Consider the following 16000-nt stretch of genomic DNA (forward strand, 5'->3'; position numbering starts at 1 on the left):
TTGATAACTTAGCAGTTAAGCTTAATAAATATATAACCTGAAAACCTGTATTGATTACATAGAACTTCTTGTTATTGAGGTATTGCTATATGACCTGTATCGCTGAACTAGATGACTATAGTGAATACTTTTTTTTTTTTTACAGATTCTTTTTATTTTTAAAGATTTTCCTTCTGTGTGGGTTGTTCCAGACAGGGTTAGACGAAAGGGGCTGAATGTGGAGAGACGGATCACTTAGAGGGTTAAATATTTACAGTTCTTTACAAGTCATTCAACTTGAAGTTGTTCATTTTTTTTTTTTTTTTTTCTTCCTCCACAATCAGAACAGCTTAAACTGGATTTACAGGATACTGTAATTTTCCAGTCCTTCGCGCTACTAGTACTGGAGAACGTTGCGGTTAAGAGGAGCAAAGACGAGACCTATAGAGAGTGAGAGCATCAAACTTTGCATGTGTTTTCTGATGTTGCTGACCAGTTATGATACCGAATCCTGCGGTGTTTGAAAGCAGAATTTAGACGGCTAATCGGCCCGAGCTGAACCAGAAATGCAGATCACGTGTCGGTCTTTCTTGGTCACACGGCAGCAGATTGGGCCTTGTCTGGAACAGCCCCTCTTATTAGCTTCTTCAAGGGATTGTATTACTACTGCTCCTAGAATTATGATGAATATGATGACTATAATGATTGCTATTTCAATTTCTCTTCTATATGCTATTGATATATGTATGTTAATTGCAATGTATAACTCTCTCTTTATATATGTATCCATGTATGAATATAATATGCGTCTGTGTATGCAGCTAGTGCGCAGCTCTGTTTGGGGGGCAGTGAGCAGAAAGCACCCAGCTGTAGGCTCTCGGTAGTACATGACTGCTATATCTGAGATCTGCTTGTAGGGCCAAAGGGTAAAACTAGATAGTTGATTATTAAAGTATATATACTGTAACGTCTTTCCTTCTTGCAGTGTCTCAGCTTGATCCTACCAGCAGAACTCACTGCTCACTGCCTTTGCTTTGCCTTTTCGGTTGAACTGATTCACCAGGCAAGGACAGATCTGTAAACTAATGCATACGCAGAGGCTTATATACTCCCATATAGCGCCTTATTCAATATACTTCACCTATAAGATGATAACATACCCTTATTGTATAATCCTCCTTACTATATACAGTATATGATACCTGATACTTATTATAATACTTAGACACCCTTATAAGGTAATCTAAATAAGAGATGATGGGCTGTCTTTTTTTTTTCTGTGGCTGTGGGAAAGTGTGCTGTGGTCAGAAATGTGTTCTCATCTTGTTTTTAGAGGGAGTTAAATGGGACCGGTTGTAAGGAGAGTGATGCTCACCCGAATGTTCGATGGAAAAAGCTGGTTTGGAAAATAAAGTAACCAGCTGAAGAATGATAAATAAATGTACTGTAGCAGGAAAATCAGAAGATATTATTTTTTTTTTCTTTTTTCAATCCTATTTGGCCAGTTTAGACTAAAATTGATATATAATCTGCTTTTTAAAAGAAGAAAGCAGAACATTTGAGGTGAGTCTCCCTCCTCCAGGTCAGACGCACGCAGCGAAACAAAGAGGCAGATGGATGTCTGCTGCGTGTTCTGTGTGTGCTGTTAAAAGCAGGCAAATCATGACACAAACTTATCGAGTGTGACAGACTTTGACAAAAAAAAACAACCAAATTTGCTCATTCATAACATCAGATGTGGAAGTAAAGGGGGTCTTTTCTCTTGTTGCTATGCGTGCATGCTTCTCCTGAATGTCACTTGACTTTAAAGTTGAGCATCCTGATCTGAGCACTTCATTTTGATGGATCTGCTGCAGTGAAATGAAGTTACATGCTCCCCAGTTTCTGCTCAGAAACAACAAAAACAATATTCACGTGAGCTATCCTCCCCTCTTTGCCCCTCCTGCACCCCCCACCCGATAAAGTTTGTGTCGTGTGTGTCGCAGCACCAACGCACACCTACACAGCTACAAAAGACTGAATGAGTCCGTTTTCAGAAGGTTAGAACTTTTTTTTTTTTTTTTTTTTTCGGTTATTAGAATTGTTTTCAACTTGAATGAGGAAACCAGGGATGTAAGAAGCAGAAAAAACAAGTCCTCCTTATTTTTTTGTACTGTATTTTTACATTTTGTTGTTTTTGGTTTTTCCTCTTGACTTTGTTTTCTCTTTTCTCCTCCCTGGTTGGAAGTCAGTGATCACACACGTGGACCAAATCTCTTGAAAGCATTTAATAAACTTTTAGAAAAAAAAATATGTATGCATATGGACTTTATTCCTTTAATTAAAGCACCCTAACATTAGTGGGAGTCAAAAAGTGAAGCACCGAAACTTAACGGTGTCAGGATTCATTACAAACCGGTTTGACTGCCCCCCACCCCAAAAGGTTAACGATCTTATTCACACGTGTCTACGAGGATCTTACAAAACGTCCCACGCGGAGCCTGTTCTTCAGTCTGAGGCCTTTCATGCAGCTAAATGCAGGGTGTCTCCTGCCTTTTAACTGAGATATTCCTCTCCGCAAACATAATGACTGCATAAACCTTCATAATTAGTATAATGCATGCACGATGCCGTGCCCTCAACCTCGTGGCAGTTTTTTACCTCTGCTGTTTTTGTGAAACGTACGTATAAACGTGCATCATAAAGCCTATACTTCATGTAGTGGCTATTTCAAATACACAACTGGAACGTAAAACGCGCGTCAGGTTAAATTTAGGACGTCTGATCCTCTGGATTGTTTCCTAAATTCCTCACCGTGTTACTTAACAATATAGGTCATGTATAAGTAAGCTACCTTTCTAAAAACGCACCCACTTATTAAAGTTCCTGTAGTCGGTGGTGCATGCAGGTGTTAAGACTTATTTCATATTCCGTGTGTAATTACCCGTCTCATAACGCAGCGAACCGCTACCTTTACACGTTTTGTTGTCCTAACCTTAGGTAACCCAGGTACGGCTCGGGATTGGCTAGCGGAGCCGCGATGAGCACAAAGTCTGGCCAATGGGCGTTCGTTCCGTCGATTGCCTGGGGAAAGCGCGGTCCGATTGGCTGCGTGGAGCTGGAGTGGGTGGGCTGCGTTAAGTAACTTGGGTAGAGTTCAAAGTGTGAGACGCGTCAAAGTTTTGATATTCCCGGCGTACAAACAAGTTCAGAAGCGCTCGCCCGGCCTTCCAGGTGTGTGCCGTTTCACGGGAGGAAAGCATGACCACTGAAATCCCAGAGATTTTCAGGGCTCTTCTTGAGCATCCATTTACTCTTCCGAGCTTTGATGACAATGGTAAGTGTCTGCCAAATTTAGTTTGAGTTCAGTTAAAATTACACGCACTGAGATGCTGATTTGCGTGCAGATGGTGAATCTGAAGTGAGAAACTGATCTTAAGGAAATTCGGAAACTTTGCGCAAACAACTGCGTGTTTGTTGCATAAACCCTGTCAGCTGAGTTGCATGCGCAGGGATCTGCCCCCGGACTATATTTGGAATCCAAAAGGAACTGTGGACTAATTTACTACATACATCCTCACACCTTTTTAAAAAAAAAAAAAAAAAAAAAAAAAAAAGGTGTAGTCTAGCACATACAGGTACCGGTCCTTTCGTTGTTGTCTTAGTGTGCTCAGTGTTTTATGTGCATATTTTAAAATTAAATAATCTTTAATGGTTACAGGGTGTTTCAAAGTGGTGATATGGAAAAGCTATGCATCCTGAAAAAAAAGGATCACCTACTGTTTTTTATGATATTTTCATGACATTATAGTATAAATGCTGTCATTCTGGCTGAGAGGGATGGGTAACTATACTCTTGAATGAAAGCTCCAATAATCAGCCTCATGTCAGTTCATAAATGTCATGTCTGTTAACATGAGTGTAGTGTGTAGTTTGCACAGGGGCCTAGAAGATCTCAGTGTGTGTGAAACCCTTCAATCCTCTCTGACTTGTGCTGTTTTTGTTGCTGTACAATGTATTTTGACACCATCTCAGTCAGGAAAACATGTTTGGTATGCAGTGTGTGAGAGACCACTGTGGAAGGAGAACATATGGTCCACTGAATCAGTCATCTTGAGAGATGGTGCCTGACATAATCTAGGCTGACCTTTTGGTTTTGTGTTTAACCCCTACTTTAATCTCAGCGTGTATTGAGTGGGCTTTGAAGGTTCATGATGAAATCATGAAATGAGTCTGTTTTCCCTCCGAGACAGATCACTGCTCCCAGGTTAACAGGACTTTACAGTAACCACTCAGGCTTTTGTTATCAAATGGGAGCTCCTAAAGACTATCGCATTATTGAAATGACTCATGAAACAAACAGTACTTTTTTGTTGTTTGATTGCTCTAGTTGTCTAAGAGAAGTCAGATTAAGTTATGACGCCAAGTGACTCCAAATTCAATTTTTGGGTGAATTGCTCCTTTATGTGGCATGGTGGCGCTAGTGGTACTGGGTTCTGTGTAGCATTTGCATGTTCCCGCCGGGTACTGCAACTTTTTCCCACAGTCCAAAGACATGCATAGAGTTCGGATAATTAGTGATTCTAAATTGGCCATGACTGCAGGTGTGAATCATTGTGTGTCTATACATGTTTGCCCTACGACAGATTGACAACCTGCCTATTGCTCTATGACAGCTGGGATAGGCTGCAACTCGCACCCACACCACCCGTTTTAATAAGAGAAGTGGAGGAAAATTGATGGATTGCTTCTTTATTACATCTGTCCAATTATAGAGTCTTTGGTCTTTGCAGACCATGAAGAAGCAATCGGTAAATATGCTTCTTCATGGTCTGCAAGCCTTTATTTGGCTTAAATGTCAAATTAAGGAGCTTAATGCAGTTTAAGTCAGAGCACTTTTCATTACTGAGATTCAGATACTTCATATTTTCCACCTGTATTTCTGAAGAAAGACTGAATCGTCCATGGAGGTTCACCAAGTGCTGTAGGAATTCAGGAGCCATACTCAGCAAGCTCATACTTTTCTTTTTCTTTTTTAGAAACCTATGTGTGACTTTACAGTGAAGTTTTGATGTGTTTCATACTATTAGAATTTTCTGCCAAGCATCTGGAGAGTATTTTTGGTACATACACAGGTATTATTGATGTAATTTATAAAGTTGTTGAGCCAAATTCACCATCTGCACACTTGGTCCTTGTGATGTACTGTGAACCACAGCCTAGAATCACGTGGAGATGTACAGAGGACATATAGTTTCCTAATGTTGCACAGGCAAGGTTTGAATTTTCCTTTTTAATTTAGCTAATAATCCTTTATCTCTGTGGTTAAGTATCATATAAAATAAGTGGGACAAAGTTCAGTGTGAGCCCAGCCACCTGCACACACCTTATGACCTTGAAGGATTGTCTTTCCTTTTACTGATGCGACAGAAACATCTGACGTGTACTCTGCAACACATTCTAGCAACACAGGAGGAAAACACCCTCTCCCACTAAGACAGTTTTGTATCCACCAACGTTTGCTTTGGTTTTCATGAATATAAATGTGCAGCCGCCAGAGGAATGTTTGTTTTCGCTACCACATAATTAGAAAATAAAGAGCAGTTCACTTATGCTCAGAGGTGATGTGGCACAATTATCAGCCACCACAATCGAGATTTGTGCTCTTGTGTGCCTTCTTTAACACATGCAGGTCTTTGCCCCTGTGTTGTCTCCTTAGCTGCAGCAGCAGCAGCATGGCCCATCTCAAGGTGCTGCTTCTGTATGTCCAATAACGCTTTGATACTGCAGCGCCGCCCTTCTTGCATGTGAGCGACGTAAACACGAAACAGCGTGATTGGACGAAATCAGGCGATATGTAAGCGCGGCAGCTGCACGTGTGCTTGCATGTGAGGGGAGCAGGGTTGAAAAGGGGTGTTTGTCCTACTTTCGGTTCAGTGTATTAAATTAATTAATTTGGCAGTTGTTTAATGGTTAACTTCAGAATCTGTGATTAGGATGGCATGGATGTAGTTATTTCCCCCTCAAAGGTTGCTCTAAAGGCTGTGTGTCTGTGTTTGCTTGTTCACATAACACTGACACATACTCAGTTTTCCAGTCCGTCTTTAGGTGAGCATAAATAACTCGGTCAACCAATGGGGGCGCACTTAGTTATCGCGACCCTGCCCCTTCTCTCTGTCCGCCAATCAACACAAGGCAAGAAGGGGCTTTTTTTTTTTTTAACGAGGAGGCGCGGCCTGCGCTAAAAAAACAAAAAACAAAACAAAGCGTCTCGACCTACTGCTGGTCGCAGTTTCTGAGGAAGTGGAGTAGCGAAGCTGTAGAGGATTGTTCGGACTGATAGAGTTTCGCATGAGTGGATATTGAGAATTTGAAAGCAGTCTGGTGCTGGAGTGCTAACACTGCTAGGCTAACAAGACAACCCGCTGAGTCCGCGTCTTTTTGCGCCTCCTTCGCGGTGAACTGCAAACAGTAAAGAGACGAAAATGTCGGGAGAGCCAGTTGTAGTCACGGTGGAGACGGCTGGTGGGGCCCCGAGCTCATTCCCATTGGTTTTGAAGAAAATCATGGAAATGCCTCCGCCGAATATTCTGGACGGAGACGACGGTAAGTACAGAGCTGATGAAGAGGAGGTGAAAATCGGCTCAAAACAAGTTCACCCGCTTCAAAAGGGCGGAAATAAAAAATAATAGTTTCTAATAATGTGGCAGACTGTCTGCGGTCTGTGCTGCGTCTAACATTTCTGAGCGGATACTGACTTGCAGTCGCTGTATGACCCAGAAAGGCCTCTCTCCTCCTGGGTCTGCTCAGCAGAGACGTTTCTAGAATCGCCCCGAGGGTTTAAATGCGGTTATTTCTTTGTTGTTTTGTTGTTGTTGACACGAAGCACCCTTTCCTTCCTCAAAACAAGGTCGTATTTTGATGAGAAAACTGGTTATACGTGAATGAGAGCGCATAAAGTGTGCTAAAATGTATCTGGGGCAAATGTTGCTAATTTTGCTAATGTTAATTCATTGTGGACGTGAGTTTTTTTTTTTTGTGTTTGTTTAAAAAAACAAACACATAACTTAATCAAAGTCATCCTAAATAGTTCCCCTTGTAATGCAGTGTACTTTACGTGGTGGTGTTAGTTGATGTTTTGGGGGTAAGTTCAGTCTGGGACAACTTCTACCTTTTACTTTGACACATTATATGAATCGCTTCCGGCACCAAATCTGGTTAGAGTGAACTATAGATCAGTGTTTAGACTCCTTCCCAGCACTGAACACATCCGTTTTCCAGGTTACCAGGGTGCTGACACCAATAATCATGTTGCATACACTGATTAACTGCAGGCTGTAATGATCTCCATCACATACTAACTTGGAGGGTTGCTTCTAGAGGAGGACAGCCACCTATATTTCCAAGAAATGGTTCAAAAAAATGTGAGCGCCTTCAAGAATGTGGCACTAATATCCAACAGGCTCATAAATCTCAGGAAATGAGTTTTTATGTGGAGTTGAAGTGTGTTGTTAGAGGTTGTAGTGGTTGGTTTTGGACTCACGTTGTAAAGAGAGAAAAAGAAGAAAATGGATGCTAAACAGTCATTGATTCAGCACAGTCAGACAGACAAATGCCTTTTGCATATGTGTCAAGGCAAAATATATGTAGTAATATTTCTGAAAAAAACCTTGTGTATCTATGTGCATCTTTCACATTTCAGACACAGACAAGGAAAAGCTGTGTCTTGGAGATGCTGGTGACCTGGGTGGAGGAGGGAGCGACATGGGTCCTTCGGCCGCTCTGACTCCAGCTATCTGGGAGAAGACCATCCCCTATGATGGTGAGAGCTTCCACCTGGAGTACATGGACCTGGAGGAGTTCTTCATGGAGAATGGCATCTCCATCTCACCTGAGGTGAGCTCCCTAAAGGACGCCCTAGAAGGAAGTGCCATGAAGACAGAGAACCAAAAGGCTAGTCCCTCTGCAGAGACTAAAGTCACAAAGCCAGCACCTGTCTCTTCAGTGACTCTGCTGCCCATTCAGGAGCTGGACAGTGGCCACGAGGAAGTGGTGATCATCACCAAAAATGATTCTGACATCACCTGTGATGTTATTACAGGTGAGGCTGCGGTTCAGAAGATTCTTGTATTGAAAGGAAATTAAATTTACAGTCTCATGGACCTAAAATTCGAAACATACTCACCAAATCCAAAGGACCAGCAGGTATTTGCTTCAAGTATGTTAAAATCTCTTGGATGAAATGAGGGGTTGCATCAAGGCTCTGTATAAGATGAGGCTTATTTTGAACTGTGATTCATGCAGAGCTACCCTAGCAGAGTCTAAGAATGAAAACACTGAGGTTGTAAATAACCCTAAATGGTCTCTGTTTGTATTTTCCTAAATACAGTTAATTATGCGTGTTTATATTTCACATTTGGGTATGTCACAGATGTTTAGGTAAACATGGCTGTGATCTATTAGTGTCACTCGATCCTGAAGCAAATCATGGGTGGTAATAGTTGATTGGGCAAAGCTAGAAAAGCTGTACTAGAAACAGAGCATTGGAAGCCAGCAATACTTTTTACACAGAAAACAGTGTTAGTGATTTTTAATTTTCATTTGTTTTTTTGTTGCTCATCTGTCTTCTCAGAGGTGACCACTGACAAGGACAGAGTGACTCCCGAGCCCATCGACCCTGACGAAATTGAGGTTGACCTCAACTATGAGCCAGATCCTACAGATTTGGTCCTGTCGAGCGTGCCCGGAGGCGAACTGTTTGACCCGCGCAAACACAAGTTCACTGATGATGAGCTCAAGCCACAGCCTATGATTAAGAAAGCCAAGAAGGTGTTTGTGCCTGAAGACCAGAAGGTATGCTGGAAACAGAATGAGGAAAACCACACACACACAAAAAAAATGCTTTCAATCTCACAGGCCGCTGCTTTGTGCTTAGGTGCTTTGTCTGATCAGTAAAACAGAAAGGCACTCAGTTCTCATACTTGAAGGAGGGCATGCTAGAAAGTTTTACAGCCGCTGCTGTGAAGGAACAGGAAATACTTGTAATTTCATCAGTGCTGTGATAGCAGACCCAGAGCAGAAAAAGGATCAGCAATGACTCAGCAATGCTATAATCTTGAAATCAGTTATTTCCGTCCTTCCCATTCCTCCCGAAGAACACTGGTTTTGTTTACGGGGACAAAGGAGCTTTGGCTGTCAGCCATTTTGCATTCTGCGCCGTGTGGGTGAGATTCAGGCTTAAAGTGCACTGATACAATAAGCAAGACACAGTAACTAAGTTCAGTCTAATCTGTTTCTTTCCTGCTTCAATCCTCCAGGATGATAAATACTGGCAGAGGAGGAAGAAGAACAACGTGGCCGCTAAACGCTCCCGTGACGCCCGCAGGTTAAAGGAGAACCAGATCACTGTCCGAGCTGCCTTCCTGGAGCGTGAGAACACAGCGCTGCGGACGGAGGTGGCCGAGCTGCGGAAAGAGTGCGGCCGCTACAAGAACGTTTTGGGACGATATGAAAACAAATACGGACCATTGTAAGCGACAAGGAATAAATAAATAAGAAATAAACAACTGGACATGCAGCTTGAACAGTTAGAAGCTAAATATTTTTAAGATTAAACTTCTGCCACATAAACCCACAGAACAGCCTTCAGAGCTGCCAGTTGCTGATGTACACATTAGCCTTTTTTCCACTAGCACCTACTCAGCTTGACTCGGTTTTTAGGGGTTACTGTGGTACCAGGTACTTTTTTTTTTAGTACCTACTCAGCTGGAGTTCCAAGCGAGCTGAGTGGAGCCAAAAATGCGACGTCAGCAGACTGCATGACACTGATTGGCTAAGGAGTGATGTCACTGTATGAGTCATGAGAGCGGCGACCCAAGAATCAAACCCGCTGGTTTTGAACCCGGCAACGAGGGAAATGACTGCATACACATACCATTGCCTCAATTTTCTGCACTGCTGTGTTGTGTGTCTCATACAAATGATGTCAGGCGACTTTTAAGCCACCATGCTATATTGTGGTACTCAATTATAATAGAACACGACCGAAACAGTAGAATCAAACTGAGTAGGTGCTAGTGGGAAAGAGGCTATTGTGAATGCTTTAACCGCCCTCAGTTGTCATTCATCCTTGTTCTCTTCTCTTTCAAGAGTGGTGCCAGATGACGAATAGAAATCTGTTGATTTATTCATTTAATTCTCCTAATGAATAAATAAATCAGACCCTTTGTTGGTACGTGGAAGAAGAGGAGGAAGAGCAGAAGAGCCCGTGTGAGGGCTGATGCTTCCATGGAGATGTGATGGCATGTTAATCTATCAATATAAGAACATATTGAACATAATTGTAATTATATTGAGCATCTGTGCAAGCGAAAGGGTTGCGAGAGGATATTCAAGTGCTTCTTTGACACACCTTGCTTCTGAGGTGCATTTTTGCCCTGTTTTGTATGCTTGATGCCGACAGAGATCATGTGTGACGTTTTATTTTGAAGAAACTTTGGGGTTTATTTTGCATACAATATATGACGTTTAGGTAGCACATGTAATGGTTTAGGCTACGTGAGTTCTTATTGGGGTTTTCAAGTTGCTTCCAGTTGTTTTGTACATTTGAATGAACCGCTTCTCCAGTTTTAAGTTTCACATTTATATTATTATGTAAGAGATTTTCTAAAGAGCTGGGCTTTTCTTTGCCCACAAAGACTTTTTTGACTGTGACATTTCCAATAACTTTAGCTTCTTCAGGGGATTTTGGTGACTTGGCAGGAAATAAAAGCAGCCATGTTCACTTTTGCTCATGTATGTGTTTTTCCATTACCGGTGGCTCAGAGCTGTACATAAACGCTTTGTCCTCCCTGTTTCAGTGTCGGTCGCTCTTGTGTCCTTCAGAGTTGTACTTCTGCCTCTCTGCAGGTCGTCCACGTGGACTGGTCCATTTGTGTCAGTGACGCTTCAGAAGTGTCTGTAGAATCTACTGATCCATGCACTGTAAATAGCTATAGGCTAATATACATTAAAAAATGTATTCAGCATAATAGAACATAAAAGTTCAAATGCAGTGCTAGTTGAGTTTTTGAGAAATCGTTATTAACACCTGCCTCCGTAAACCATTAGAGGTTTTCTGTCAGATGAACGTGCATCGAATGTCTCGAAGTCTTCGTAACGCAAACTGTTTCGGGACGTCTCTTTAAATCCCTTCAAGTGTCTTCTATGTTCAAAGCCATTTCAGTGCAGCGAGCGTTCTGCTAGTTTACACTTAACTTTGCATCCAAACAGCTACTACAGACAAAAAGGGAAAGCTCCCGGGCTTCCATCTATAGCTGTTCTCACTTTGTAACCAAAATGAATACTGTATTTCCTTTTTTTAAAAAAAAAAAAAATCTCTTTAAATAACTTCTTAACGAATGGGTCATGTGCATTCTTGGAAAGTAAAACTACATGCAAGACTTTTTGTGTAAATATTCCAGACCTTTAACACAGAAATTATTTCACTCCAAGCTTCAGTAAGTTGAGTCAGATTATCCTAAAAAGTCTCAAAGTGTGACTTTAGTTTAAATCACAATTTTTGGACTAATTCTGGCATAACTGGTAATGAGCTTTTTTTTTTTTGTTGACTTTTTGGAAGTTTTTATTTGGTTGCAGTAGAGTTTGCAGCTGCCTTCTCAGGAACACAGCAAGTAACTAATTTTGAGTATTTTTTTTTTCCCATTTTTATTAAACTTCCTGGTTACATCTTTGTATTTCTTTGTAAAGAAACATCTTGGCATTTTGAGTGTGGCAATATTTTGTGTCTTGTATATACAGTATGTAAGAATAAAGCCTTGTTAACAGAAGTCTTGTTGTCTGTTGTGTTGGTATGCCATCTTCAGGTTTTCCAGCAATCTGATTCTCATGACTGCAGGATCTGAGGAATGCCCGGAAGGATTACTTTCATATTTGGCACAAACATTCACTTGGAAACAAGAATGAACTGATCGGTTTAGTGGTCAAAACTCGCCTGGTGTTCTGGCTGTTATTTAAGACCATACCTCAGGAACAGAGGGCACATTATTGACCTCAGTTCACTTTTTTTTTTTTTTTGGTTTCTTTTTCAGTGCAATATTTCTTGATTTATTCTTTTGGTCATGAATGAACATAGTCTTCTGCTTATCTGGGGCTGGGTTGCGGGGGCAGCAACCTAAGCAGAGAAGCCCAGCCCTCTCTCCCCAGCTACCTCCTGCAGCTCATCTGTGGGGGGAGGGTCACCGAGGTGTTCCCAAGTCAGCTGAGAGAGATAATCTCTCCAGCATGTCCTGGGTCTTCCCTAGGGGCTCCTAATGGTAGAACATGCCCGGAACACCTCACCTAAAGGGCTCCCTGGAGGTATCCTAGCCTGAACCACCTCAACTGGCTCCTTTTGATGTGGAGGAGCAGCGGCTCTACTCTGAGCCCCTCCCGAGTGATTGCACTCCCCACTGCACCTCTACTGTCATCTGATTTAAATCAAAAAGATGACAAAAGATAAACAGACATAAGCAGTGACAATGCTCTTTAGCACTGATTCTCTAAGTACCTGGAGTTTTACTTATTTGGTGTTTAATTGGTTTGACATCTTGTGCCTCAGCACAACTTTGTATTGATTTGTTGAGACTCTTCCCCCTAAATTTTGTTGTTTTTCCTATGAAGCTTTTATCCAGAGTGAAGGCAAACCATGTTTTTTTAACTGAATTCATTAGGTAGTTTTATATACTCATGCATAATCAATGAAAAAACAAGAAACTGGACATGCATAATTTCTTACATATAAGGTAACTAATACTCCTCACCTTACTGTACACAGACCACACCCACAAACCCCTCACATCATAACAGAGGGTTATGATGTGAGGGGAAGGGTTAATTGGCCTTCCTTTGTTTGACACCCAAATGTACCCATTAAGATTAAAACTAAAACTATATCCCAACATTTTCTACACTCATTTCTTTTTGGCTCTTGTCCCTTATGTCTGGCAGTCCACAGACAGTGGGATTATTTATACCATAAAATGTATAATGGCTACAGTTCAGATACAAGGTCTATGTGTACAAAAAGCATCAAGCATTACTAGCTGGAAGAAGACGCTCAGAGAAGAGAACAAAGACACCTGGTTGTCTCATAATCTCTAATCTCATGTTCCCTGACTATTTCAAAATCTTGAACACTAATAAAGCAGTCAGGAAAAAAAAAAGTATATAAAAGTGAGCTTTATTGAAAAGTCAAAAAAAATCTTTTTGGGGGGAAGATTTAAAGTCTGAAAAACTAAAAGCAGCACTGGGTCGTCCTTCACCTCTTCTTGAAGCCGTACTTCTTTCGTTCATAAAACAGATCTGTTTTGGAGCTTCCCAGGTTTACGATCTTAGGACATCCATCTCGCTGCAGAGGAAACAGAAGGAGTTCAGACACATTTGTACTTTAAAGAAAATGTTAAGAACAGCCTTGTTAGGCCCTTTAAAAGCCTCCTCTAGTTAGCTCCTTCAGTAAGTAAAAGGGGGAGCGGGACACTCACATCTTTCTCCTGGATGGTGCATTCTTTACAGTAGTAGGCATCAGACACACCGGGCCCTCCACATATGACACAGCGCCCTTGATAGGAGCCGTAGTTACACTCGTCGCAAATGCGCACCAGTGTGCACGGCCTCACGTAGGAATCGCAGATCACACACTTTCCATCACCTGGACAGAGCGGGAGAAGAACAGTTAGGATAGAGAAAGGATCAGACTGCACATCTGAGCTGGTGGTGTATTTGTTTTCCAAAATTGGACAAAAATAATTTACATAGTTACTGATCATGTTTCTGTATAATGTATACATATCTTCCATAAAACAACAATAAAATGAATGCCTAACGTCTGTAAAAGTCACTTTAAAAATGTTTTGAGTTACGTCCTGCTGCAGTGTCACGTTTTAGGGATTATTAGGCAGCAGTGTAATTAAATATAATAATTTAGTCCATATGTTTCTTCCTTAAGAGGGTAGTGTGTCTGTAATGAATATATTACTGGTGTAATAAATGAAAACCCACAGCGAGAAACCCTGGCTGTTACAGAAGGTGATTAAAGTTGGGGTTACATATGAAAAGGACTCACAACAACAGATTTGTACACTACTTTAAAGCACGCTCAGTGTGGTGCAGACAGTACTCACACATGCAAACACTTACATTTCTCGCAAAGTCTCCCGATAGCTGCGGAATGGAAACAAAGCACAGTCAGTCAGTGTGCCTTTTTTTTTTTTTTTTTTTTTTTTTTTGCTGTTTACAACACCCTTCAGTGAACACACTGTAATACTGGCATTATTCACCAGAGCGAACAGACTCGCAGACATTTCCAAGCTAACGCACTTTCAATGAAATCATGCTGTAACCGTTAGCATTGATGCTAATGCTATGCGGCACAAAACAATGACAGGAGACTTCCGGCTGTAGCAAAGCCCGCCGTGTGCGATACTGAAAGGCAACAAAAAGCTAAAACCTACCGACACCAGCCTGTTTTCGGCAGAAGATCAAGTCTGGGTGATGTTTAGCCATTTTCGGCTTACGTAAGTAAAGCGCTGCTGGTTTGGTTCAACTTTAAACCTTGACCCTTGGCCCGCTAGTTCTGCTTGATGCGCTACATTACCGCCGCCTATCGTCTCCTACGGAGAGAAAACGCATCTGCTTCTTCTTCTTCTTTAGAGATTCATAGCGCTTGACAACCAACTTAAAGGTGTATTACCGCCACCTACTGGACTGGAGTGTGAACGGAGGAACGCAAAAAAAAAAAACAAAACAAAACAAAACAAAAAAAACAACCAACCAAACAAAAAAACTACCCTTTCCATTATCCTTGTATTTCAAATAATAATCTGCAAATCTGCAAATCTCCAAATCACGACAAACAGTCGTCTCAAGGTGCTTTATATTGTAAAGACCCTACAGTAATACAGAGAAAACCCAACAATCAAAATGACCCCCTGTGAGCAAGCACTTGGTGAGAGTGGGAAGGAAAAACTCCCTTTTAACAGGAAGAAACCTGCAGAACCAGGTTCAGGGAAGAGCATCCATCTGCTGGGACTGGGGTGAGGGGAGGGAGACAGGACAAAAGACATGCTGTGGAAGAGAGCCAGAGATGAATATTAACTAATGATTAAATGCACAGTGGAGTATAAACAGTGAGAGTACTGTGACGTCTTTATTACATGTAGCCTATTCATGGGGTTATTCATCAGTACAAATGGTTAAAGACTTAAAAGTGCTTACTGCACAGACTCAATGTGATGTGATGATAGATTATTATTAGACTATTGATGGCTGTACTTAAATATTTCTAGATTCTATTTCTGCTCCAGGATATTGTGGCTGTGAATACTGTCCTTTATTGCACTTTTATAGCTTTAGTTACTTATAATTTTGCACATACAGTACTACTATATATGATGCTATATTATTATGGCATCGTGTATTATTGAAGCTACTCAGCACCACATAAGTCATTTAAATAATATCCAGGTGCAACAGTAACATGATTTACACATGAATGAATGAATAACTATGAGGCAATAATCCAATGTACAGAAAAGAAATTATTCACAGGACTCTGTGCAGTCCTTTGAATAATTAAAAAAGTAAAAGTGCACCCTTACTGTTTCCATAAGAATTCAGCCAGGTGCTGCTAATCAAAGATACTTGATTAACAGTGATAATCAGCAAGTGTGAGTGCCTCTATAAAAGCTGAACATCTCAGACTCTGCAGCCCTCAGTTAGTGTGCTAAATACTAAAGTTTGTGACAGCACCGTTAGAAAAAGACTGAACTAATCTGGCTTATTTGGAAGGCTTTCCAGGAGAAAAATTCTTCTCTTGGCAGCACAGCTTAGGTTTGCAAAGTAGCATCTGAACAAAATACAAGACTTCTGGAACAATGTCCTTTGGAGAGATGAGACCAAGGTGGAGATGTTTTACCATAATGCATAACCCATGTTCAGGGAAAAGCAAACAGCATATCAGCACAAACACCTCATACAAACTGTCAGCACAGTGGTGGAGGGCTCA

General features: G+C 41.3%; 2 protein-coding genes across 3 annotated transcripts; one reads left to right on the top strand and one right to left on the bottom strand.

Moving 5' to 3' along the window:
• The first annotated feature begins 3138 nt into the window (after positions 1 to 3138).
• On the top strand, positions 3139 to 11786 carry tefa (TEF transcription factor, PAR bZIP family member a). 2 transcript variants are annotated; one of them, XM_030754615.1, is made up of 5 exons: positions 3139 to 3295; positions 7661 to 8059; positions 8591 to 8811; positions 9276 to 9487; positions 10108 to 11786. In XM_030754615.1, the coding sequence occupies exons 1-5, from the start codon at positions 3220 to 3222 to the stop codon at positions 10127 to 10129; spliced, it is 930 nt and encodes a 309-aa protein (XP_030610475.1). In that variant the 5' UTR covers positions 3139 to 3219; the 3' UTR covers positions 10130 to 11786. The 2 variants fall into 2 exon arrangements, with proteins under 2 accessions (XP_030610475.1, XP_030610474.1); XM_030754614.1 differs by lacking the exon at positions 3139 to 3295 and adding an exon at positions 6222 to 6564.
• Positions 11787 to 13158: 1372 nt separating this feature from the next.
• On the bottom strand, positions 13159 to 14613 carry phf5a (PHD finger protein 5A). The gene is made up of 4 exons (XM_030755603.1): positions 14448 to 14613; positions 14134 to 14157; positions 13479 to 13645; positions 13159 to 13345 (listed from the first exon to the last, which is right to left on the bottom strand). The coding sequence occupies exons 1-4, from the start codon at positions 14497 to 14499 to the stop codon at positions 13256 to 13258; spliced, it is 333 nt and encodes a 110-aa protein (XP_030611463.1). The 5' UTR covers positions 14500 to 14613; the 3' UTR covers positions 13159 to 13255.
• Positions 14614 to 16000: the final 1387 nt, after the last annotated feature.

Source organism: Archocentrus centrarchus, chromosome 19 (genome assembly GCF_007364275.1).
Source record: "Archocentrus centrarchus isolate MPI-CPG fArcCen1 chromosome 19, fArcCen1, whole genome shotgun sequence".
Taxonomy (NCBI): domain Eukaryota; kingdom Metazoa; phylum Chordata; class Actinopteri; order Cichliformes; family Cichlidae; genus Archocentrus; species Archocentrus centrarchus.